Genomic DNA, 27,366 nt, shown 5'->3' with positions numbered 1-27,366 from the left:
ATTAGGGCAGTCAATCGATTTGACATTTTGATAGAGTCACAACAATTACGTTTAATTTATTCATATTATTTGTAATTAAATATAATTAAAGTATATCAACTTATTTTTCAGTGCAGAAGTAAGTAATTTCCTGTGAGACTTCCAATTTATTAGCCGCTGTAGGTAAACAAGTGGAAGAATACCTAACATAAAACTACTTGTGCTGCAAATCAATGTTTATTACAGCCTAATGGTAGTAAATATATGATACAATAACAAATATGTCCACCAATGCGCTTACATTAAAGCAGCAGTTCATCCAAAATGAAAATTTGCTCAAATATTTACTCACCCTGGGCCTCAGACCATCCTTGATATAGATTAGTGTCTTCATAGGAACAGATTTGGAGAAATTTTGCATTACATGACTTGCTCACCAATGGAGTGAATGGGTGTGGTCCAAGAAGCTGATAAAAACATCACAATAATGCACAAGTAATCCACACAACTCCAGTTCATCAGTTAATGTCTTGTGAAGTGAAATGCTTCATCTCTAAAAAGGTGTTATCAAATTCAAATATATCCTCTATCCGTAATATTCTCCAGTGGAAAAAGTTGTCTTGTCTGAGTCAGGAGAGAAATATGCAGAAATCAACCACTGTTTACAAGCAAAAACAGTCCAAAGCAGCTCTAAACAGTTAAAATGCCTTAAAGATGGATTTACACTACACTACACTTTTACACTTTACACTAATAGAAATTTAATAAAATATGGGTATGCTTCATGGTCAGAGAGAAATAAATGACATAACACAGACTTAACAAAGAAAAACAATAAAATTTAATTTTTTACAATTATTTATCGATTAACATAGTTCAAATGAAATATCATATAGCTATACTCATGAATATTCGTACATACATGATTATTCAGTATTCATGATGAACATTATATTCTGTAATATTTTGAATCTGAAGCATGTTAGTCATATTACATATTGTTACCATAATTATAATCATTATAATCATGATACAGTGAAACACTGACCAAATATGGCAAGTCTGGTCATCTCCCAACTCAAAAAAAAAAAATAATAATATTGAAAATATTGCACTAATATGTCTATGAGTTCTGAAGGGGACATATTCCATGAGGATGCTGGTTAGGATGGAAGAACAATTTTTCTTTTTTTTTTGATGAACTGAAAGTGCACTGTAGACTGATGCATAATGACGCAACTTGTCCATCGTGGATATGCCATATGGCTTTACCATTCTGCCATACAGTGACCATAAATTCTGTTTTGGATTATTACACTTCTCGAACACCAAAAAGGAATGAGCATCCTTTATGAACACATAGGCCACCAATACTTCTCGTAATTATGTTGATGGGGTTAAAAATGCTACTGTATAACAATCATTAATGATACCTCACTTTGGTTATGATAAATAATAAATGCACAGAATATTATAAAATGCTACAACATAAATGCACAGTAAAACACGCATACACACACTCAGACCTGAAAAAGAGAAATATTACAGTGTAATGTATTGTGTGCTCTGTAGTACTAATAAAAAGCTCTTTGATGTTTTGATATTTAACTCATTAATATTCAACACCATGTATAACACTCTCATTTGCATTTTGCCTTGCAATTTTATCCGAATTCAATGCAGGGAATGATGTTAACTTGGAAAAAATCAGGGACTGAAAATTAAAATAATTATATGATAGTCAAATGCATATTGCAAGAATGGAAGAGAATTGAGAGTGGAAGGACCAAGTGATGCATAATGACAGTATCTGCAGACTGATAATGACATTCTATAGTTTAAATTATGAATATATAGATTAACAAAACAAACACATACACACTAAATAGATATATACACAGACATGTAATATAAAATCATATAAATTATACAATATATAATAACCTAGGACAAAGCAGGGAATTTTCATGATCCATCTGTGTAAGCATTGCTCAAAAGGAAGGACACTTAGAGAAATACTATTCCTCCTTTTACCACCAGCCACATATGGCATATCATAGCAGGTGCTAGGCTAACTAATGTGTTAGCAGAGTTGTTTTTATTATTTTAGTCTGCTGTACCTCTGCTGAAATACATTTTAAATGGTTAAAAATGTTTAATTTCACAGATATGAAATATAATACATACTAACCAAAACATGTATTGCACAACCAGAAAGCATATATAACTTCATGCAAATTGTAGGCTTACTGCATTATATAAAATGTGCATTTGAACAGATGCAAAACAGAAATGAAACATACAAACCCAACTTCAAACATGACTTTGTAATTACAGTTCTTAACTCATAAGCTTTGGTAACTGCAGTGGGCTTTTTTATAACTGCGTCATATTAGTAGTGTCGTTGCCATTGTCACAATCACCCAGTATCTTTTGTTTGACAGGAAGAAAGCTGCAATTTACAGCTCAACCTCCATGCATGTACAAAAACCAAGCATACCGTTTTATTGCTTAAGTACTTGCACAAGTTCACATACAAAGCACATACAAAATGATTGCAAAACATTCTTAATATTCTCGGTTCTGTTGTGGAAGTGAGGGTGTCGTTCCCTGGTGTCCAGACACTAAGGCAGTATTGTTACAAAAAGGAAAGGCCATAGATACTGAGCAGTACTTCTTCGTCAGCAAGGAGGTATGTATGGGGTCAAGGTCTAGCGGTCTAGATAATTGGGATGTTGAGGGCTAGGGTTGTTTGTGCATGTGTGAACATTTCTGTGCACCTGTGTGTGTATATATCTGTGCCACCTGCCCAGAGAGACCTGTACGGCATGTTCTTTCACAGTGACAGATGATGCCCGACTGATGAAGTGCAATGAATGTAGCTTTGCTTCCCTGACCCAGCATAATTCCCTTCTTTAAAAAGAGCACACTATTATAACATGACAAAAGCAATCGCTCGCGCACACACACACACAATCACAAACATACATATGTCCTTTAGAATTATTACTTTGACGTAACTTTTTTGTTTTTTGTTTGTTTTTTTGGAAGTCATAATTTGCATATCCCTATACAGTCTTTTCATCAGACAATAATATTGCAAAAATTACTGACAGAACTTGGAAGACAAATTTAAGTCACACCTCCATTCTTCAGTCAGTTTTGTTAGTCCATTCCTTCTTTTGGCATTACAAATAGGGAAGTCACTGGACCGATAGAAATCCAAGTAGATGAAGATACACCCTCCTTCTCTGGTGAGAAATGTCAGTGTCTTTGATGTATTAAAAAACGTTGCTCACTCATCATAGGAGGGTGCAATCCATTCTCACAAGTTCGATGGGAGTTTGGGGTGCAAGCTTGGAGTCCCAGGGGTGGACCTGCCACTAGATCCATGGGCTGGTGACCCACCTGAGGACCCAGTCTGAGTTATGGACAACTTGGAAGTTTGTCTTGATAGGACAACATGACCAGGTATTGAGCTAAATGGTTTCATAAGGGGAGGGGGTGACGGGAGCGGTGAGTAACCTGAAGCAGATCCTCTGTGATGGGATAAGTCCGGTGGTTGAGGTCCTCTTCCAGCCGGCTTGGACTTTTCAGGTAGTCCTGGGGTGTGGAGAGCCACGGAAATGGTGGTTAAGTCTTGGGTAGGTAGGTCAACTAGAGATCCGCCTCTTTCTCTTGGTTGAGGTGGTGGTGGGAAGAGTGTCTGAGGGGTTAGGAGTGAGCTTTGGGATCCAGAGATGCTAGCAGGGTGGCTGTGCATGGACATTCTCATCTTCTCCACTGTAGGACTCTGGCAAGTTGGGCTCCAGGCTGAAGGTGTGCTACATGGGGACGCATTTCCGGACCCATATTGTGCAAGGGAAGCAAGAGCAGATGGTTCTTGGGAAAGCTGGGAAAGTACATCTGTCTGTAGACCAATCTGAGCGTGATGGGATGGGACACTTGTTGGACTCGGGACTTTTTCAATAATGCTCCTGGGGAGGACAGGGGACTCTTTTATAGGAGACTGAGAGGCTGTCCTTACAACTTTATTCAAATCTTGAATTGGTTTTATTTGTTGAGGAGTTGGCTGAGCTGAATGCAGTTGGGTCAGGATTGGACTTACAGAATGCGCTATCAAAGGAGTAAGGGTGGACGCAGGGGGAACTGCAAGCTGGACAGCGTTTCTTCCAATTGCTCCTTTTTGGAAGAACCCAGGAAGTGTTGATGCAATACCGGGGAAAGATGCCTGAGGAAGTTGTGGTTGGGAATGAAGTTGGGCAATACTGAAGTCTTTGGACCCGTGGGAAATAAGGGGTCTATGGGGGTAGAAGGAAGACTCTGTGATGTTGGAGGTGGTAGTGGTGACTGTTGTTGTGATGGTGGATGGCAAAGAGCTGGAGGACGGTGGTGGAGGTGTGGAGGTAGATGATCTCTCGGCCCTGAGTGTGTCCAGAATTGGGGTCTCTATACAAGAGCTGAACTGCGAGCTGGTTGAGGAGGAGCCACCAAATGCAGCAGCACCTGAAAGTGCAGTTGGGAACCTTTTTACATATCCTGGTTGGTCTTTCAGAGAGCCAAGCAGCGGGACAGGGGGTCGGAAGAGGGTATGGGGCAAATGGGGGTGGCGAGTTAGGGCAATGGCAACTGAAGTGGTGGCTGCAGCAGCTTGTAGAGGAGCCTGAATAAGAGGTGCCCAGATGACAGGGGTGTGGGAAGACGGAGTCGCTGCTGGGTGAGGGGCTGGAGGAGGTGTCTGCATGAGGTGGGCACAATGGGCCATATCCCTGTCATGCTGTACAATCTGCTGGATGATCTCATTTTCTTGGTAGTTCAGAACTCCGGAATTGAGATCCCGTTGGACCTTGTGCTGGAGTACAGAGTTCTGTTTTCCTAAGGACATAAAAGGAAGATAGAAATGCATGGATAATAAACTCAAGAATGTATTTTGATTTTAGCTTTAAACATGTCAACATGTAAGCCTGGGAAAATGTTTTTTCGATTTTAAATGATGCTATTTAACATATGTTATTTAAATGATTAAAATAATAACCTTACATGCCTTATCAACATGAAATCAAAACTGACCAAATTTACTGTCTTATTGTGAACTATATATCTTATTGTGAAGTATACAGTATATCCGTGCATCCTGCTTCGTCTTTTGACTTTCCTTTTCCATGGACAACACTTCAGCTGGGGGTGTACATTCCTGCTCCAGGAAAGCCACCTTCCAGCAAACTGTATCTCCAAACCCAATGAAGCATACCTGAATAAGCCAATCAGTGGCTTTAGGGTCGTTAAAAACTTCCAGGTGTGTGTGCTGGAGCTAAACTCCACAGGAAAGTGGCCCTCCAGGAGCAGGTTTGGGCACCCCTGACTTAAAGGGATAGTCCACTCAAAATTTAAAAAAAATGGATATTTTTCTTACACAAATGCATTATTTCACAATTCAAAAGGCCTTTATTAACCCACAGAGCGGTGTGGAGCACTTTTCATGATGGATTGATGCACTTTTTTGAGCTTCAAAATCTCGACCCCCATTTACTGCAATTATAAAGCTTGGAAGATCCAGGACATTTTTTAATATAACTCCGATTATATTTGCCTGAAAGAAGAAAGTCATACACCTAGAATGGCTTGAGGGTAAGTAAATCGTGGGGTAATATACATTTTTTTCACAGGAGTTGTTTGATGAAAGTTAGTAAATTGACAATATGTTCTAATTAAATATACTGTTTCAATTATCAACATCATATTATGAAAGTAAAAATTATGAAAGTTGCAAACTGCAATTCATGTTGATTTCAGGCTGAAACAATTACAATAAAAGCAAGGGACAAGATGCGACCGCTTATTAAACTCTCCATTCTTTAAGGACATGTCAGATCAGCTGTGTAAAACATAGGCCTATTGAACTGACAGCTCTCACCTATGCGGTCAAGCCGATCGAGGGCTACGGTCTCAAAGGCGCGTCGCATCATGGGGTACTCCTCCAACACCTCGTTGAAATGGTCCACAGAGAGCGAGTACAGACGACAGTATGTGTCTGCTCTTACACTGGCTGTCCTTCTGCCTCGAGTCAGCAAACAGATCTCTGTGGACGTTTTGCAACATGAGCAAACTGAAAGCCACATGGGAAGAACATGTATCCTACTCTTCTTCCAAAAGCAACCATGCGGAAAGAACATGTACAATTTTACAAGTATATATATATAGTATGCCATCGTATATGTACTTTTATGTATATAAATAATAGAATGAAGAGTAAATAAATGAATGTATGAATGGGTATACCCTAGTATCCAGCCCCTAACTGAGCATTAAACATAAATGTTTCTTCAGCCTAAATTTAGAGCACTCCAGCACTATTGATATGTGCATAAATTTACAATAGTGGGAAACATGAATTAAATATACTTGCTGTAAATGCAGTGACTCGGACTTTATATACTTTGAGGCTGGTTTTTTGAATGGTCTTTTTTTTTTTTATCTGTACCCAGAGCATTAAAATACCATTTTGACAGCTTAAAGTTGTACTCAGCCATCATCTGTCCAGTCAGATCACAGAGTAAAAGCTCTATCTCAAGTGCAGAGGAAATTTCTAAGCGACAGACAAGCAGGAGGTTTGAGGAGAGAACACAAGGGACTGTCAACACTAATGTGGTAATTGGGTGTTCCCAGTCAGTTTCTCGCCTTCGCACCTAAGAAATACAGTTTTACTGTTTTCCCAAAAGTTCACTGACTAGTTCATACCATTTTTAAAAGCTAAAGAAGTGAATTTGCATGATTCTCTGTACAACTTTATGGAAATTGTACAGTTAAAGGTGCTAAGCATTGTTTGACAATTCCCACAAAGCTTCACCACTGAATTGCATAAACTAGATCACAGGTTTTTATATATATATATATATACATAAATCTAGTAATGTCTTACAACAAGCAATAACAATTACTTATTAATAATCCTAACTAAAAGATATTCTGATAGAAACTGATTCTGATTGGATAACACATGTGCTCAAGTTCATTTTGGCTGTCAGACTGTCACAGAAACAAAGTTTTACAAATGTGAATTCTGTCATTAATTACTCATGTTGTTCCAAACCCTTAAGACCTTCGTTCATCAGAACACAAAATATTGTTTCGATGAAATTTAGGAGCTTTCTGATCCTGCATAGACAGCAACGCAACTGACATGTAACTGACGTAATTTTATGAAGCTACAATAATAATTTTTATGCACAAAGAAAACAAAAATAACAACTTTATTTAACATTATTCTTTTCCATGTCAGTCTTCGCTGAAATATTGAAATAGTTCTTACTACCTTTCTGGGCCTTGAACGTGTCAGTTGCTTTGCTATGAAGGATCAGAAAGCTCTCAGATTTAATCAAAAATATCTTAATTTGTGTTCTGAAGATAAACTAAGGTTTGGAACGACATGAGGGTGAGTAATCAATTACCCAATTTTTCATTTTTGGGTGAATTATCCCTTTAAATAAATGTTCTTACTACCTAATCGATCAATGAAACGGTCATCTTAAACAGTAGACCTTGGTAGTGTGACAGTCTATAAGTGTTGTATTCCAATAATAACAGCTTATAACGCATTTGAAATTACTAAGATATTTTTACATGCATGCATGTGTGCAGCTGATAATGATGGGTACTGAAAAATAAGAATCCTATGGGGATAAACAAAGTGCTTTTGGACCTTCAAGAACCTGAAAGATAAAGTGGTGTTGTTTGGGAAAGACAGAGGGGTAGAGGAGGCTGCAGAGATTATTCTCATTCTCTTTTTCTCTCTGTCTAGTCGTCATGGCCAGAGTCATAAAGAACATGCTGCCAAGAGCCACTCCATCAGAGCACACACTCACTAGCACACATCCTGAGGTGGAAAGGGGGGAGAAGGGTGGTGTGAGGGTCAGGGAAGATAGAGAAATACAGATCAAGAATCAATGACGTGGTGCATAAAAATGCAAAGACAACATAGTTTTTAAAACATTATCACAGTAACACCAATGCTTTTGACTTTATTATCAGGATTTCCATTGCTATTCTTTCATTTACCATTAAATACGAATCTCATATTAATATTTCATGGTGTATAAAAGTATAGCAATCATATAGTGCCATGAGATATCTGCTGTGATTTCCTTCTCAATTGATTATTTGACTGCCAACATTTTTACACATACAAATTTCTTTAAAATTAATTGTATCCATAGTCATTGGAATAACTGAATTTAAATTTTATACAATACCATATAAAAGTTTTGGTTTGGTAAGATTTTATTTATGTTTTTGAAAGAAGTCTCTTATGCTCACCAAGACTGCATTTACTTGATCAACAATACAGCAAAAACTGTAATATTTAGAAATATTATTAACATAAAAAATGTAAGTATAATTTAAAATGTATTATTTTTATTCCTGTGATGGCAAAGCTGAATTTTCTGTAAAACATTTTTTCAAGACTCTCTGATAAATAGACAGTTCAGAAGAAGAGCAAGAACAGTATTTACTTGCTGTAAATTTTGATCAATTTAATGCATCCTTGCTTCTTTAAAGATAAATCATACTGACCTCAAATTTTAAATGGCATTATATAAAATTTTCTGCACTGTTTCACATTCAATTTTTTTAAATGGGAAAATAGTGGACAGTATACAGCATATACTTTGCAGTGTGTAGTACTAGTATTGTATTCTCAACTTAACCAGATAGACAAGAGAAAGAACAGATGACATATGGGGACTGGGTGAGCTCAGTACTAGGCCAGTGTCCAGCCTGCTCCTCCTTTCTGCACTCTCACACAGGGTTTATGGGAAAAGAGATTATGAGCGGCTTGTTGAACATGTAATGACCTCAAACGAGCCTGGGCAGAAGGAAAGTTTTTTTTTGGAAAATACGATTTTTTTTTAGACTAAATCTACAGCTCACTGATAGCACAAACTACTTAGTTGTGATCCCAGAACCGCACAGGAGACAGTAATAGAGTTTATAATGGCACAGAACGCCAGGAAAGAGGCTAGCTTGCATTCGGAGACCAGGTGGTGTATAATTTATCTCAAAATATTTGCATCACCCTCATTTTCTTCAGAAAACAGAGCGTGTTGATTTGTTTGGTATGCATACAAGGTAACTATAATGTGAATACATTTTATTTTTGCAATTTAAAAGGGATTTAATAATGAAAAACATATAAATTATGTCTTTATAAATGCCAAAATTAAAAACATAAAATGTACAAGACAAAAAAAAAAAATGTAATCTATGTAGATTCGAATAATGGTAATGAGAAAAACTGCAGTGAAAGCCTCTGATGGATGACAAGGCTCAACTCAAACTGTTATCTTCCCCTCCTTCCTCAATCTTGTGAGGGAAATTAATTTCATGAATGGTTAACTTATGCTGGGTGAGGAATTTCCCCAGGCTCCAACAGCGTGGCCATTCACTGATTTGGTTCCCTGGGAGAACCAGCTGATAACACTGAAGAACATGGTGGTACCAGCCTGAACATTAAGCACATACAACCTCTTTAATAAAAACACATACTTATTTGCTGCAACAAAAATGCAAATTCATCTGCATTAGCTTCTAAAAGAATCTGCCTTAAAGAATGAAATAAAAGAATCAAATGAAAGTTGCATCAAAGCATCCAATCCAGCAATATCAGTGTTTTGTTACCTCCAAAGTAAGACCCGTCCGAGATCTTTGTCTCTTTGCTGCCCTTCGTCAGAACAGTTAGTACACCGTGTTGGATGAAATACATCTTCTTGCCAACGGTCCCCTCTTTGATAATGTAATCTCCTGGCTGGAACACTTCGAAACGTAACTTGGTGAGCATGGAGGTCACAAAGTTGGGATCGGCGTTGGCGAACAATGGCATGGTAGCCACAAGCTTTCGGCAGTTAAAACTGATGATTTCCTGTAAACGAAGAACATCAACATAAGTGAACAGAACTGTTCAATACTAGAATACAAGCTACGCAATGAAAGTATACACTAATTGGCTTATATGCTACTACTAACCTCTCTGAGTGGCTCGTTCAGTTCTCCCAGAATGCTCTCCTCGTCGAACATCTTCCCCTGATAGCGATGCTCATAGTAATCATGAATCCTCTGCCGCATGTCTGCAGGAAGTTTGTGGAACGACATGTACTGCTCCACCTGCTTGTACTGTACAGATGACATATACACTATATTATCAACCTGAATATTACATATTTATCTACATGTTCAGCAACAATAGTCAAAAAAATTATAGAGGAATGTGGACAGAAATGCTAATGATATTTCTATAATCATTTGAAAACATTTTTTAAAGACCTTAGTGGAATTGATATTGAGTTTTTTTTTATCATTTGAAACAATTTTTAGATAGATAGAACAAGATAGATAGATAGATAGATAGATAGATAGATAGATAGATAGATAGATAGATAGATAGATCAAACAGGGAAATCCATCTTAACCTGTTCTTAGTTTATCCGGAGTCTTAAGATTATTGTCCAATCAAAGAGTGTTTCCAAACCAAATATAAGAATCTAGTTGACACCTGACCCTTGTTTGGAAGCAAAGCAAAGCAAAACAACAAAACGAAACGAAACGAAACAAAACAAAACAAAACAAAACAAAACAAAACAAAACAAAACAAAACAAAACAAAACAAATGAAACGAAACAAAACAAAACAAAACAAAACAAAACAAAGAAAGCAAAATAAAAAGCAAAGCAAAGCAAAACAACAAAACAAAACAAAACAAAGCAAAATAAAAATTGACCTAGTTTCCAAATATAATATAATTCATAATCATTTGCATATGCACAATGGTACAAATATTATATATTTTATTTCATAATCATTTGCATATGCACAATGGTACAAATATGGTAATTTAAAAATTAAACTTCATATATTTTAGATTCATTGCACACCAACTGAAATATTTCAGGTCTTTTATTGTTTTAATACTGATGATTTTTGGCATACAGCTCATGAAAACCCAAATTCCTATCTCAACAAATTAGCATATCATGAAAAGGTTCTCTAAACGAGCTAAACCTAATCATCTGAATCAACTAATTAACTCTAAACACCTGCAAAAGATTCCTGAGGCTTTTAAAAACTCCAGCCTGGTTCATTACTCAAAACCGCAATCATGGGTAAGACTGCCGACCTTGACTGCTGTCCAGAAGGCCATCATTGACACCCTCAAGCGAGAGGGTAAGACCACATAAAGAAATTTTCTGAACGAATAGGCTGTTGTCCCAGAGTGCTGTATCAAGGCACCTCAGTGGGAAGTCTGTGGGAAGGAAAAAGTGTGGCAAAAAAACGCTGCACAACGAGACGAGGTGACCGGACCCTGAGGAAGATTGTGGAGAAGGACGAGATTCCAGACGTTTGGGGACCTGCGGAAGCAGTGGACTGAGTTCTGGAGTAGAACATCCAGAAGCCACCGTGCACAGGCGTGTCCTTTGAACCAGAAACAGCGGCAGAAGCGCCTGACCTGGGCTACAGAGAAGCAGCACTGGACTGTTGCTCAGTGGTCCAAAGTAATTTTTTCGGATGAAAGCAAAATTTGCATGTCATTCGGAAATCAAGGTGCCAGAGTCTGGAGGAAGACTGGGGAGAAGAAATGCCAAAATGCCTGAAGTCCAGTGCCAAGTACCCACAGTCAGTGATGGTCTGGGGTGCCATGTCACGCTGCTGGTGTTGGTCCACTGTGTTTTATCAAGGGCAGGGTCAATGCAGCTAGCTTATCAGGAGATTTTGGAGCACTTCATGCTTCCATCTGCTGAAAAGCTTTATGGAGATAAGATTTCGTTTTTTCAGCACGACCTGGCACCTGCTCACAGTGCCAAAACCACTGGTAAATGGTTTACTGACCATGGTATTACTGTGCTCAATTGGCCTGCCAACTCTCCTGACCTGAACCCCATAGAGAATCTGTGGGATATTGTGAAGAGAAGTTGAGAGACGCAAGACCCAACACTCTGGATGAGCTTAAGGCCGCTATCGAAGCATCCTGGGGCCTCCATAACTCCAGCAGTGCCACAGGCTGATTGCCTCCATGCCAGGCCGCATTGAAGCCAGTCATTTCTGCAAAAGGATTCCCGACCAAGTATTGAGTTGCATAACTGAACATAATATTTGAAGGTTGACTTTTTTTGTATTAAAAACACTTTTCTTTTATTGGTCGGATGTAATATGCTAATTTTTTGAGATAGGAATTTTGGGTTTCATGAGCTGTATGCCAAAATCATCAGTATTTAAAACAATACACCTGAAATATTTCAGTTGGTGTGCAATGAATCTAAAATATATGAAAGTTTAATTTTCCATATTACATTATGGAAAATAATGAACTTTTTCAAAATATGCTAATTTTTTGAGAAGGACCTGTATTTATGGAAAATAATGAACTTTTTTATGATATGTTGTACAAATATGGTAAATATAACAAAGTACTGTGATATTACCATGTGATACCATCACCTTACAATAGTACAGTGACTTCTTTTTTCAAGGAACACTGTCTAATATTTTTGTACTTGGAACAAATAAGCTCTTAGCAATCTGTCTTTTTTAGTAATCCACTGTATTTTTTAAGTCTTGTCATGTATGAGTTTATGAATATGTGTGAATAGGCTTTGAACCGTCCGTAGACTCTGAGGTGTTGTCTCTAACTACACAGCTACCAATAAATAAATATTGACTAAATGTCCTGCAAAACAATAGCTTGGTCAGTGTAACTGTCCAGCTAAATATTTACGGCAGCCTTCCCAGGCTCCATTTGCAAAGCTCGGCAGTATTTTCACATCAGCGGCCATCTCCCCATTTATCATTGTCTTTCTGTTTGTCCCGCTCTCCAAGCCTGTCTCTTTCACTTCAAGGAAGGACGTACAGTATTGATAGGGTTTATTTTACCTACGATCCCCTTGTACTGTCTCTTTGGTATTGCATTCGTGTCTCTGAAACCGGCAGAGAGTGTCTGCAGCACTGCGGCTGTTGGCGTTACGCCTCTGCTGTCCTTTCTAATAAACTTTGTTCTGTCACTAGCCATTTTGCTCTCTCTCTCCCGCTTCCATGAACTCCTGTCTCAGCTGTCGACGGTAGCCGGTTCCAATGTACCCCTCTCCACATGCTAATGCTCCTGCCATGTCAGCTGTGAACATCTTCTCGGTCTCTCCGAATGGCTCTTCTATTATCATATTCAAGGGCAGGGGACAAAACCAGCAGGAAGAGTTCAAACAACAGGAAATAATGTCACGCTGTACAGTTAGGTATCAACTGCAGAGCCCGGTGAGGGTGTGAAGTCGCTCTCCGAAATGCCAGAGTAAGGTGAGCATGACTCATGGTGTCGGGAAAAAGTGTGTCATTGGAATTCGTCCTTTTTCTGGAAATGGATGCTGGTAATCGCATTGACACTGAGGAGAGTGGTGTGGAAGCCCAAATACTGCAGGTAATGAAATCGGCAGCTAAGTTAACAGGACAAATTGACAGACATTTTTATCCCTGTTGAACTCCCCCTAAACGAATCTTCCTCTCTCTCTTTCTCTCCCTCTCCTCGTGTTTGTGTCTTCAAAACCCTCTCGAACAGATGTGGAGAGGAACTGTAAATTATGTACTGTGAAACCATAATCAAAAGCGTTGGCCTTCATGCATTCAGCTTTCGAGAAAACAAAACACTAGCTCCAAACACTGCATCGTTTTTAGAGGAAAGAGGAGGAAACCTCACATCAATATGCGCTTCTGTATCAACAATGCAAGTTGCCTAGACAACCACAGCCGGGCTGAATTGACTTGAATCTTTTAACACAGCAGAGGTCAAAGCACTTGTATTTTCTTCTCATAGAAAATGACAACAGTTCAATTACCACTCCAGCACACTTACAGACACGATAAAACCACGTATCGATCACCGCAGAGGTCAGAAACCTCCACGACTCGCGAACCGCTCAAAACTCACGAACCCTCGTCGTTTTCCATTCTTCTCTCCACTCGTCTGCTTGCGACCCTGGTTTTCCTATTTTTAAACAGGACATCAAAGGCGTTCTCGGATCTCGGAGTGAAGAAATTTTGTCTGCTGGGAAATCTTTATAATGCTCAACAAAGTGGGAAACGGCAGCTGCCCACCCTCATTAAAATGATCTTTGCTTTAATTGCTGGCTTGCCAATGAAGATTGTATTTTTGGGATTTTTCCATTAGTATATATTTTCTACAACTATAAAAGGAATATAGAAGACAGCTGTAACATTTAACTACTACTAACCTACCTGTCATCATATATGTTCGAAATTTAAATGCACCATCAATATAATATAATATAATATAATATAATATAATATAATATAATATAATATAATATAATATAATATAATATAATATAATATAATATAATATAATATAATATAATATAATATAATATACACTACCTTTTGAAAGTTTGGGGTTAGTAAGATATTTTTAATATAAATTAATACTTTTTTTAAGCAGGGTTCATTATATTATAATATTTAAAATAAATATATATTTAATTAAAATATTTATATTTCAAATAAATGCTGTTCTTCTGAACTTTCTATTCATCAAAAAATCCTGAAAAAAAAATTATTATGGTTTCCACAAAAATATCAGGCAAAACAAACATTTTTAACATTGATAATAATAAGAAATGTTTCAAATTACAATGATTTCTGAAGTATCATGAGACATTGAAGACTGGATTACATTTTAAAACATACTAAAATAGAAATCAGTTACTTTAAATTGTTATAATATTTCACAATATTACTGTTTTTGCTGTATTTTTGTTCAGAAAAAAATATTATCAGCCCCAATTATACTTTATATATTACATTATACTACTTTTATATGTAAATATGTGCACATACAAATGAAAAATTATATAATTAATATTCATGTATTATAATTTATACAATTGGATATTATTTAGTAATAAATTATTTAACAACATATAATATTACTAAATATTATATTTTAAGATTATATATATATTTCATGCATTTTTTTCTTTTTCTTTTTTACTTTTTTATAATTATTTATTTTTTTAATTTTTTAATTTTTTACAACTATGAACTAGTAATTATAAATGCTGTTACAATGGTCCCTGACTTCAGAGCCATGAAGTGGGTTTCAAAGGCATTAAAATGTCAGACATCCTAAAATAATTCCTCGAATAATAAAGCACAAATTTTACTGAGCAGAGTATGTATCATGATTAGCTTAATTATGAGTGAAGAAATCACCCCAAGCTCCCTTACATTAGATTATTCTGTAATAAAATCACAATGCATGCAAATATCCACACTTTAGCCTCTCAGACCCAACTGATTTTATCAGCTCCTCTTTTTTCCACTAACCTTCTCCTGGTACTGCCTGCGTGAGGAGTCCAGTGACTGAATGAGGGCGGTGGCGTGGCCCACAAACATGGCATAGCAGGTTGCACCCACGATCATGCTGAGGATGGTCAGCCACACGTCCGTCATGCCCACCGGAGGGTACATGCCATACCCGATACACAGCATGTGGCTCATGGCCTTAAACAGGGCGTAAGAGTACTGCTGACCCCATGTGTCATTCTGTGAGGAGAGAGAGAAAGGGAGGGATGCACGGAAAGAGAGAGCGGAGAAGAGATAGAGAGAAAAAAGAACCCAAATTAAAGCATGAATATAATTACGAACATGAAAGACGGCAATTGTGATAGAGAGCAAAAGAAATAGGAGAGACGGTGAAGTGGTTGTGAAGGGACAAAGGTACGGACCAATGAGAGCGAGAGGAGAGAAAATAGCGTCGTGAATGACAGAATGTGAGAGAAAGAGCACGAGAGAGTGTTAGACTGGAAAAAAGTGACAGTGTTTCTATATATTTCAGACAGGAGCCGGAGTAAAGGCCAGAGAGAGAGAGAAAGGGAAATATCACGTCCTTTGGCAGGAGGGTCATTACGAACGCTGCATGCGCTTTCTTGATATGAGAAGATGGAGGAAAGCAGAAGGTACTGTTTTACAAATGCTAATGAAGCATAGTCACGGACAGTGTTCGTCTTTTAGTAAAATGAGTCACTCAGCCTGGCACTTTTGGGCCGAATACTTATCATGCAGGTTCCAGGTTTCATTCAATTTCAGTCAAAAATATTACTTTTACCAATATCAGTTCAATATGGTGGTCAGTTTCAGTTTCAGAGTAAAAAAAAAAAGAAAAGTAATTACGACTTGATGTCACAATTGCAATGTTAGTAATTGACTGTAATTATATCCTTGTTTGTCATAATCCTGACTTTATATCTTACAATGTGGCTTTCTATCTCTCAATCTTACTATTTTTCATAATTACAACACAATGTCTTATAATCTTAAATTTGTTTCTCATAATTTGACTTTGTTTCTTGTAATTTCAACTTTATATTTCACAATACATCTTAATATTGTGACAATTCACTTTATATCTCAAAACTGCAACTTTTCTTTTAATTTACGACTTTGTATTGCCCAGTTGTGACTTTATATTTCATAATATGACTTTTTATCTTGCAGTCGTAACTCGTGTTTCTCATGACTATAACTTTTGTTTCTTAAATGCAATTTTGTTTCTTATACTCGTGACTTTATATTTCGCAATGTAACCCTATGTTGCATAATCTGATTTTTTAATCTGATAATTGCCACTTCATTTCTCAAATTTCATAATGTGGCTTTTTATCTTGCAGTTTGACTTTATATATCCCAATTGTGTCTTCTGACTTTGTTACTTATATTTTGTGATTTTATATCTCACAATTTGACTTTATATATTGTGACTTTTGCTTTTTGTATTTACAACTTTATATTTCAATGTTTTATATCACAAAATTAGATCTTTTATGTCATAATCTGGCTTTTTATCTTGCAATGTGATTTTGTATCTTGCGATTTGACATATCAAAACTGCAATGATTTCCTTTAACTCTGACTTTATATCTATTAATTGTAATTCTCATAATTGCAACTTTATATTTCACAACATGGTTTATATCACAAAATCTGACATCACATAATTGACACTTCATGGTGTGCAATTCATATCATTACATATCTTAATTGGACTTTATATTTTACAATAGTGACTATTTCTTTTAACTTTTATTCACTTTTTATAACTCTGAGCTTTCTATAATTCAAAATCTTCCATCTGGGTCATTTATTCTGTTTTGTTGCATTTATATTTTCAGCGTTTTTTTTTTTTTTTTTGTGGATGTTGGGATTAATAAATCATCGGGAGCTGTGCCAATGGAAAATAAAGAGAAAACAGACACGGATCGGCGCCTCAAACTTACCACCATTTTGTTTTTGGCCACCCAGCAGTCTGAAGGGAAATCCTGCAGCATGGGCACCAGGAACTGCAAGCATCCGTCCCAGTGGCACAGCAACAGCATCATTCCAATGAGATTCACAATGCGCACCATGGCACTAGCCAGGTCATAGGTCATGTGAAAAATCTAAAAGGAAAAGAGGTCAGAGATGTGAACTAGAATATGCCGCATTGGGTCACAATTAAGATTTAATCCTCACTCAGTTCTAGGCCACATTGTCCTTAAGCTGATTTTTAGCAGCAAAACTCTGAGCTTGTGGACTGTTACATAAGGTACTGTATCTTTTCTGCTAATGTCACTAATAGTTTCTAGGAGATCAGTGGGATGTTACCCACAATCCAATAACGGCACTGATGCACCCCTCGAACCCCGGTGGAAAAAAGGCGGCGTTCCCAAATAGCAGTAATTAAAGTGCGGATTCCAATAGATTTCCGTTAACTCGCAAGGTTGAGGGATCGAAGCAATTAAAGGGTCATGGTGCACACTTTTAACTTTGCCATGGACAAACAATGGTTAGGTTGAGTAACACATTGCTGCCTGTAATCGTGGCTAATTGCTGCTTGATTTAGAAGCTGCTATTCTTTGGCAGAGCTAAAATTAAATCCACATGATGGCAAAGCAGTCGCTGAGTTTCAGACACGACTGTGAAGTTAATGTGACCTTCTGTCTATAATTGCTGACCGTGATTTTAATAAGTAGGATGTGTTCTTGGAGCAGCTCCATTGTTGGTCCTAGAACATCCTCACTGTTCTCTGTTACCAATCATTTCCTTGTGATTTTAAAGGGAATTAAAAGAAGAGTCCATCCAAAATGAAATTTCTGCCAACGTGTACATTTATTTTAGGTTGTTTCCGACCTAAAGGTGCCACATTGTCTTTTCTGTTCAGCAGTAAAAACTGCAATATTGTGAAATATTGTTAAAATTTAAAAGCACTGTTTCTATTTTAATACATTTTAAAATGTCATCTATTCCTGTGATTGCAAAGCATCATTACTCCAGCATTCAGTGTAACACGATCCTTCAGAAATCATTCTATATGCTCAAGAAACATTAATATTATCCATTTTGAGAATGATTTTTGCTGTTTAACCGTGATTCATTTTTTCAGAAAGTTCAGCATTTATTTGAAACAGAAATCTTTTGTAACATTATAAATGTCTTTAATGTCACTTTTGGTCAATTTAAAGCTGAATAAAAGCATTCAAATTCCACTAACCCAAACTTTTTAAACATTAGTGTATAGAATTAAAGAAGCATTTTTTCCTTACTTCTTTGGTACTTTTATTTATTTATTTATTTTTTGTCATTTTAGACTACAGCAGCCCAGATCCCCATCCCCACAAGGCAGAATTTTCATTTTAAGTTCAAAATATTCATCGAATGGTTTATATTACGGTTAGAATTGTGGTTATGAGAAATGAGTATATTTGTTTGACGGAAATATTGCTTCAGGACCACCAAAAGAAACCATGGGCAGCTCTATTATTGGTACGGGAATATCAAACAAGGTTCATATCACATTTAATTTTCTTTTCAACATTCACAAGCCAACAAAAAAGTGTTATTTGTGATAGATATGTTACAATCTAAGAGTCTATAGAGGAGCATCTTACCTCCTCCCATTGGTGGATGTATCTAATGAGTCTGGACAATCTCAACAGCCGAAGCAGACTGAGTATTTTAGTGAAACGCACGATCCTCAATGCTCGTGCCGTCTTGTAGAAGTCCGAGTCGATGCGGGTCTCCACAATGAGGAAGATGTAATCCACAGGGATGGAGGAGATGAAATCCACGGTGAACCAGCTCCGAAGATACCTCACCTTGATCTGCTGAGGGTCCAGGATGATTTCTGTGCTGTCTTCTTTGACGATCCCCGTACGGAAGTTCAGCACCAGGTCAACCAGGAAGAATGTGTCAGAGACCACGTTAAAGACTATCCAGGCGGGGGTGTGCTCATCTTTAAAGAAGGTGATGCCTACGGGGATGATGATCAGGTTGCCCACCATCAACAGGAGCATGATCAGGTCCCAGTAGAACCTGGACGACATAAAATGGACAACGTGTTTATTTAACGCCTTTGGAACAGAAGAGTCTGCATGACCTTTGCAACCATTAACCAATAAAGGCAATTAAAGATTCTAAATTACAATTAAGTGCTTCTTCTTAAAATTCTGTTTTACAGAGACACACGTACAGAAACATTTTACGGATCCTACGAGTTAGAAAACTGGATAATACATTTATTTATAGATATAATAATAGTAAATAATGAATATCAATAATAATTATAGTATATATGTAAATACTATAAATATAAAAATGTCAATATCATAATATAATTATTATCATTATGAATTAACATAATTAAATACATAATTAACATTACACATTTTTATTTTATAAAAACAATAGTAAATAATTAACGTTATCACTAAATAGATTTTCACAGTTAAAATGAATTATTTACCATATTATGTCTTGTTGTTTTTATTATTTCAAATCACTTTCAGTAATTGAGATAAAGCTGAAATAAAATAAAATATAAAAATTAAAAACATCAATTAAATGTTGATTTCAACTAACTAAAATAAGTTCAAGTACTAAAATTACTCAAGTTTAAAGTTAAAAATAAATTAAAACTGTATATACTGTATATGTGTGTGTGTGTGTGTGTGTGTGTGTGTGTGTGTGTGTGAATGAAACAATGACAAATGTACGTAACAAAATTACTAAAACTTAAACTAACAATGAAAACTGAAGCTATATAATCTATTTTAAAATATTACAAAATGGTATTATAGAATATAAATAATACTAAAATATACTTAATAAATAAAAAATACTTAAATGACAGAAATATAAAATTAAAATTCACATTATTATACTTCCTGAAACACCTTTTAAATCTACACTCTTAAAAATAAAGGTTCTTCAAAAGGTTCTTCGCAGCGATGCCATAGAAAAACCATTTTTGGTTCCACAAAGAACCATTCAGTCAAAGCTTCTTTAAAGAACCATCTCTTTCTCAACTTTTTATAATCTGAAGAACCTTCTTTCGCCACAGAGAACCTTTTGTGAAACAGCTAGCAACACCAAGGTCATGGGTTCAATTCTTTGGATAAATGCATCCGCCAAATGCATGAATGTAATCGTCTGCCATCATTTCCTCAAAATAAGTATTATGATGTCCGTAATCAGAAACACTAATCTAAAAAGCGCACTCAGGATTTCTCGAGAACGCTTCACGAGCTCAGCCCCTGACTGACGCTGGAAATGGCTGGCTGTCTGGTTGGGCTATTACTTCTCGTTTATGGATGAGTTCCCTGTTTGGTAATTGGATGTGTCGTACGTATGTAAATGAAAGGGGCTGGAAGACATCCAGGAGACCTCTGGCAAGACCGCCATTTCATCAATAAAAGATCTGCTGGGTGAAACGTTTACACAAAAACAAGCCGCCATAATTGCTGAACGCAGCATTAATTACCCCGTTGGCCCTGACATGCCAAAATGAGCCTTTTTTGGTTGTGTGAAACATTCAGTAATGCTACTAATATTTCACGCTGCTTTACAGTATTTGCCTGGCTGCTTTCCCCACATGCTAATATTCTTTTTATACACCAAAAACTGAAGTTGTGGATTAGCCTTCTTCATTTATAGCATGGTAGAGAGCTGGTTGGTTACTAGATTCCAGTCCTTTGCTGCTGAGCTGTAATTAAGCAGAAATCGATCACACAAAGGGGTTGATAAACCGTCCAGCTCAGTATGGATTGCAAAGAGAGAACGAGGCTCTCAGCATTTCAGAGTTGTCCAGTGGGATTAAGTGTTGTTTGACACCACGGACAGGAAAAAAACAAACACTCAGTTCGATTTTAGGCCCTTATATTTGTGTATAAATAGGTCACTGGGTTTTCTTCACTAACAAACTGCTTCTGAAATGACTGCAGTAATAATAAAAAGCAGATTAACCATGATCTCACACAGTATTGGATCATGACTGAAGGTTACTGCTATCTGCAATCATATTAGCATAAACAATCATTAACATATAAAAAGAACTGGGCCATTCCATGTCAAATCAACCAGAGGTCCTCAGAAGCTAAAAGTTTAATTTATATATATATATAAATTAAATTCTCAAAATGATAATGTTCCTCTCCAAAACCACCTTCAACTGACCATCAACTGCTTAACATACCAGCTAATTTAAAATAAAATAAATAAATAAAAGATGAGCCCTATGATATGTCCCACTCAAACTGACTGTAATACACCAGGAATAGAATCCAAATAATGCTAATATTATATTATATCTGTTTCTTTTCTGCGAAGTTAATACTCTAATCACATATATGTTAAATACCTACTTTTAAAATGTAATATGAAATCTGGGTTTAACCAAATGGAAAAACACTACTTCCACATTGCAGGGCTCTATTTTACATCGCTTGAAATGAGCTTTGGAGGAGATTAAACAAGAACAAACCATCTATAGGAAGTGTCACTAAATCTGCCAGATTATTTCCAGACAGTTTTCAGATTATAAAGGATTTGCCATTGACATTTACCCTTGGACAGATGCTCCAGTGGTCAAAGCAGGCAAAAGAATAAGTTTTACAGCAACATGTGCTGGACTGTTTGTACCGGACACTTATGCAAGGACTAAAAGCGGCATACTGATACCAAGAGAAGTTCATCAACTAAATAAACGTGGTGAATAATGAATTCTTTTAATAAATAATATAAATTAAGCTATATATACACACACACACACACTCCGGATTATATCATAGCCTGTAAATTTCCATCACATCTATATTACTGTCTATACTGTAAATGCAATATGGATATTAAAACTGTCAACCCACGCTGTTACTAGAGCAGTAATTGTATTGAGAATATCCAATATCTATCACATCAACCATAGAATCACTGTAACCACATTATAGACATTATTCTCATTTGTGTAAACAAATGATATATCATAAGAACATACACTAGAAACCACAAGAGGCATTATTCAATATCATTTGCTATATAAGATGGACACCAGTAGGTATGAACTTGAGAAAGCTCGGAAGATAGTTCTGCAAAAAGGTATTTGGTTTGTGTGTAAATTTTGATTCCACCTTCATTTTGAACTTTAACGACCCTATTTAGGCTAAAAATCAACTAACAGACGAGAGCCACTGTTAAATGACAGCAGAGGGAACACATTTCATCCAAACAAAAGCCTTTGCAATAATCAGCTTTCTGTTACAATCTGCCAAAAATACACTCTCTATTCTCCGTCTCTATCTGTTGCTGCTTAGCATATTACGAGTCCTAATTGTCCTTCCCAATCCCCATCCCTCCAATTGTGATGATCTCTCTGTGGAATCTGTGTCAACTCTACTCACCAGATCTAGCCATCATCTGAAATCTCTGCACCACAGCTCAACCAGCCGCTGGAGTCCCCTGCAGAAAGCTAATGTGTTGGGTACATAATAATAGGTTTATGCAAGACTGTTGCCATGATTCACTTGGGTGGCTGTCATGCCACCGTCATGCAAAAAAATCAACTGAATTCAGATAGCCTTAAGGCTGTTTCTTTAACTATTGTCACTTTTGGGCATTTTGGCCTTTAGAAAGTGAACTCAACCAAGATCTACAACTACACAGATAAAAGAAAGAGGGCCCTCTGCTGCATTTCAAAAATATCACCGTATGACCACAAACTCTCAAACATCCGCTTTATCATGAGACACAACACTATTATGGACAAATCAAATGAGTTTTCATTAAAAAATGTTAATATTACAGCCTGATTATAAAACTGTGGAAGAACATTTAAAACATCTTCATCACTTTTACTAGAACGACTAATACACAGTGTAAAGCATGGGGAATAAAAGCATGTAGTTACTTTACAGTCCATTATTCTTCAATTTTCAGGTTTCATCACTGTTTTCCGTTTACAATACACTGTGACATCGCGTTCATTATCTGACGTTCCGCTACATCAGTGCAGTTATTTACATAAGCCCCTTTCACACATATAGTCTTTATTGGTAAATTACTGGTAAATTACTGTTAAGAGATTATGTGTGAACAGGACCTTTTCAAAATTTGTTCTGGCAATTTACCAGTAAGTGAAGTTGTAACATTACTTGTAAACTAATGGAATGATGCTGTGCGTGAATGCAGAATGAAGATTACCGGTATGAGCACGTACCAGTTCAGAATGCGCTAACGTAGGATGTCTACTCTGGGCCAATCATAACATTCTGATGCATTTGATGCATTAACTCTGCACTGTGTAGTTCACTTTGAAGTCATGTGTAATCAGGGCCCCCTTGAACAGCATATTTACTCAAGCCCCTTCTGTAAAAATCACGTTTCGGGGGGGAATAAATAGCGTTCCACGTTCCCCACGGTACAACAATAAAAAAAACGCGGTCTTTCCCACTCATTAGAAATCGCGTTCCCCCTCGGGGGGCCCCCTCTAATGCCGGGCCCTTGGAAATGTCCTAACCTCCCCCCCACCCTTACTGCACCCCTACGTGTAATACAATGTGACTAGGCCAAAAAGCACTACAGAAAAGTGAAAATTTGACACAAAAATGATAAAAATCAACAAAAGCACTGATCACAACGCCAGGAGGCGGATCCGTTAAGAGGTCATTTCTGATTAATGAAGTCACAAAATTACCAGCATTTTTAAACGGATGTGCGTGTACTGGAGAAAAGACATGTGATGGAACTTGTGAGCCTAAATGCTGTCGGTTTATTTTTTAGCATTAGAGTAGATGAAATATGTTCAGAAAAAACAAACAAAATGAAGTGATGCGCACAGAAATCGTTATACTGAGCTCTATGCGTTTTTGTATTTTTCTTCGTTTTATACTTGGGTATCGCGTTCCTAGTCTGGAGAATCTAATGACGTAATACGTTTCTCCACGACTCGACGAAGGACAAATTTATTTATAATATTATGAAGAAATATTTAAAACAAATCCCAGTAAATAGGTGATTTTCTAGTGTTTTTGTGTCTATATGTTAGTCTATGAATACATTTTTGCATGTGTTGGCTGACATCTTAGTAGTCTGTTAAAGTTATGTTTATTTTAGTATAACTAAATGATAGTTTCCGATATCTTCAATGTAACTGTTATGAAAACTGTTGTTAATAAAAAAAATCAGATTTGACACTGATACACTTTTAAACTGTAACAACAAAATGGATCAAAAAATAAAACTGTAAACACATTTCTCCTAATATTCAGAATAATATGCAGCTTATATCTGAGAACATCTGCTATTAAGTTTCATGATCCTTCAAAAGTTGTTATAAAATGGCTATAAAATGCCTTAAAAATGAATTTAACACAAAATATGTTAGTTTGACTAAAACCTAACCAGTGCATAACATTGAAGAAACACCTGTGTATTGTTTGAGCAAATCACAGAAATTCACATCCATTGAAGTAATACGTTTAGTCTATAATTTAATAAACAGGCTGAAATGTTTGCTTATGCGACTCCACTGCTCTAAATGAGAGACGGAAATTTTTAGCTCTGTGAGAGAGCACTGCTTTCATTTTCAGCTGAAGCTAATGGAGAAATGATGTGATGCACCATATTGTTTAGAAGAAAATTATGTTTCCTACTCTTCCAAATGCGCTGCAGAACAGAGCTACTCTGTGGTGATTCATTAAAAAAGCTCGTCTCTTTGCTTCCCTTATTCCAGAACACTGATGCTAACCTTCCACCCCCTCTCAACAGCCTCCATCCACATTCTGACACTCTCTTCTCGTTTTCTGCATGAACCAGGTGATGCAATCAGCAAATGGAAGTCCCCGCATCGCCCATCCCCTTCCCTAACAGTGCTGAGGGGAGGAAGGTCAGAGAGCACGGGGAGAGAGGGATGAAGCAAGTGCAAGAGGAAGGAGATGAGGGCAAATGTGAAAATGACACCTGAAAAAGCCAGACGACTAAGGACGCTACCTCTTGTGACAGGTGAAACTTTACAAATCACCTGCTGCTGTGGTCATTTGATACTCAACAGGTCTAGATGCTTCCTGAAATAACATTCATCTTATATAGTCACAAAACTTAAGTTTAAGTTTAAGACAGATGCATTTTGGGTGGTTTTGCCAGTACAAATTAAAGGGAAATATTCTAAGAAAAAATTAATAATAATTTGGACCCCACTGACTTTCACTGAATGGACAAAATCAGTTATTTAAAATGTATTCTTCTGTGACGAAAGAAAGTCATACAGGTGACCTGAGGGTGAGTAAATGATGACAGAATTTTCATTTCTGGTGTTGATTCAACATTGTCCTCTTTTGCACCGCATGACCCTGATCTCACATCATTTATTTCGATTGATATCCAAAACAATGTGTCAATCGCTCATTAGAAGCACATAACTGCTCGGCTTACACGCCGTCCTGACTGTGCGGAGGCCATGTGGTCAATTTCAGCTACCTGACTGTTAGCACTGCCCCCTCCAACTCGGACCAGAGTGCCATTAAATAAATTGTGTTGTTGTAATCCTCTCTGATGTTTGCTCCCAATAATGCCCGTCGTCATGTTAACCCATTTTAATCACCCTATTTCCCGGCCTGTGCAGAAACGGACAGCTCTGTTTGAGTTAACACATGAGAACAACGGCTAAATATGATTGTGGGACTTATTTCTATGCAGTAAAGCTAGAGATTACACTTGACTTCTGTGGTTGGTGCAGTGAAAGTTTCCACGCAATGACTGCAAAACAATCACAGAAACTCCTAGACAGCTGGCGTTGGTGACACTGTTTGCCCTTGCAATATGTGGATGGTATCAATGTCATTCAAACAGGAAAGAGGTGAATATGACCAGGTGAGGTTAGGGAATGCAACAGCACGGGCCTGATTTTAATATCCCCAGCAAGCTCAAGGACACAGAAAGACGTTTTTAAAAACACAACCATGAAAAGACAAATGGGCTGTATTTAATCTGCTCAAACATGTGAGCAAAGCATAGAATCGTTTAATTTTGGAGAGGTCCTTGCTGGAGGCAATTAGGCATGGGATTACCTGAAGTCACTGTATGGGTGAATGATCCAAAAGCCTGCAGATTTGACCCGTTCCTGCTCGCGCTCCACCGCCTTCTCGCTCCCGAACATTCGAAGCGAGAACTTGTTGACCCCTGGTTGAAGCATCGCGCCTAGCTGCCTGTGCATAAAGCCCGCTTGGTACAGTCGCTCATCGTCAGGCATGATTTGATCGATCCCTTCCAACTTTACGAAACTCGACTGTTCTTCAGAGGGCGCCTGCTGTGCCCCGTCATCGCGGCCGCCCTGCGCGCCCTGGCTCTCTCCAGGTCCGGGTTGCTCCAAGGGACCGTCGTCCTCGGGGCTCGCATCCCCGATGAGGCACCTCTGCTCCGCCAGATCCGCGTCTGGAGCATGCCGACTGGTGATGGACGAGAGGCTGCCTCTGAACCTCCGGCAGTCGCCGTTCACGTTGGTTCTGAAGGGTCTCCCCACATCGGTCTCCGCGTCTCCGATCTTGGCCTCGCTGACACCTTTAGAGCTCCCCATGGAGGAGGGTGAGGGAAGATGCTTCATCTTGACACTTTTCCTCCGAGTGTCCTTGTCGCTGTCTTCCCCGTCTCGAGTCATAACACCCTTGTGTCCAAACTGATGTGGCAAGCTATAGAGCCGTTTGCGCATGGAAGAATGCACCTTATCCATTGTGATCGACCACCTTAACGGAACAAATGACAGTCGGTATCATCTGAGAGGAGACGCAGGCTGGAAAATAGGTCGTCAAAAATATGAACGCACAAATATGCATCCCGCTGCATCTGTAATACTAGACACCGAGCGCGCACACTGGATGCGGGAAGACAGAGGGACGTGTCTGAATGAGAAACAATTTGACGCGCGTCTCAATGACAAATCATTGCACCCTCCTTTCCAAACTACTCTTCAAACAGCACTTACGAAGCCCCCGGCCATTGACACATCAGTAATCCAATGTGCAGAAGATGTCCAGATCA

The 27,366-nt window shown here is 37.6% G+C and overlaps 1 protein-coding gene across 1 annotated transcript; it reads right to left on the bottom strand.

Moving 5' to 3' along the window:
- Positions 1 to 379: 379 nt before the first annotated feature.
- Positions 380 to 27,366, bottom strand: LOC109051073 (potassium/sodium hyperpolarization-activated cyclic nucleotide-gated channel 3-like). The gene is made up of 8 exons (XM_042752671.1): positions 26,400 to 27,366; positions 18,954 to 19,377; positions 17,304 to 17,465; positions 15,355 to 15,573; positions 10,000 to 10,146; positions 9,655 to 9,895; positions 5,894 to 6,058; positions 380 to 4,854 (listed from the first exon to the last, which is right to left on the bottom strand). Exons 1-8 carry the CDS (start codon positions 27,056 to 27,058, stop codon positions 3,305 to 3,307), a joined length of 3,567 nt encoding a protein of 1,188 aa, XP_042608605.1. The 5' UTR covers positions 27,059 to 27,366; the 3' UTR covers positions 380 to 3,304.

Source organism: Cyprinus carpio, chromosome B25 (assembly GCF_018340385.1).
Source record: "Cyprinus carpio isolate SPL01 chromosome B25, ASM1834038v1, whole genome shotgun sequence".
NCBI classification, from domain to species: Eukaryota; Metazoa; Chordata; class Actinopteri; order Cypriniformes; family Cyprinidae; genus Cyprinus; species Cyprinus carpio.
The sequence above is the reverse complement of the archived record's forward strand: the minus strand, read 5'-3'. Positions and strand labels throughout refer to the sequence as shown.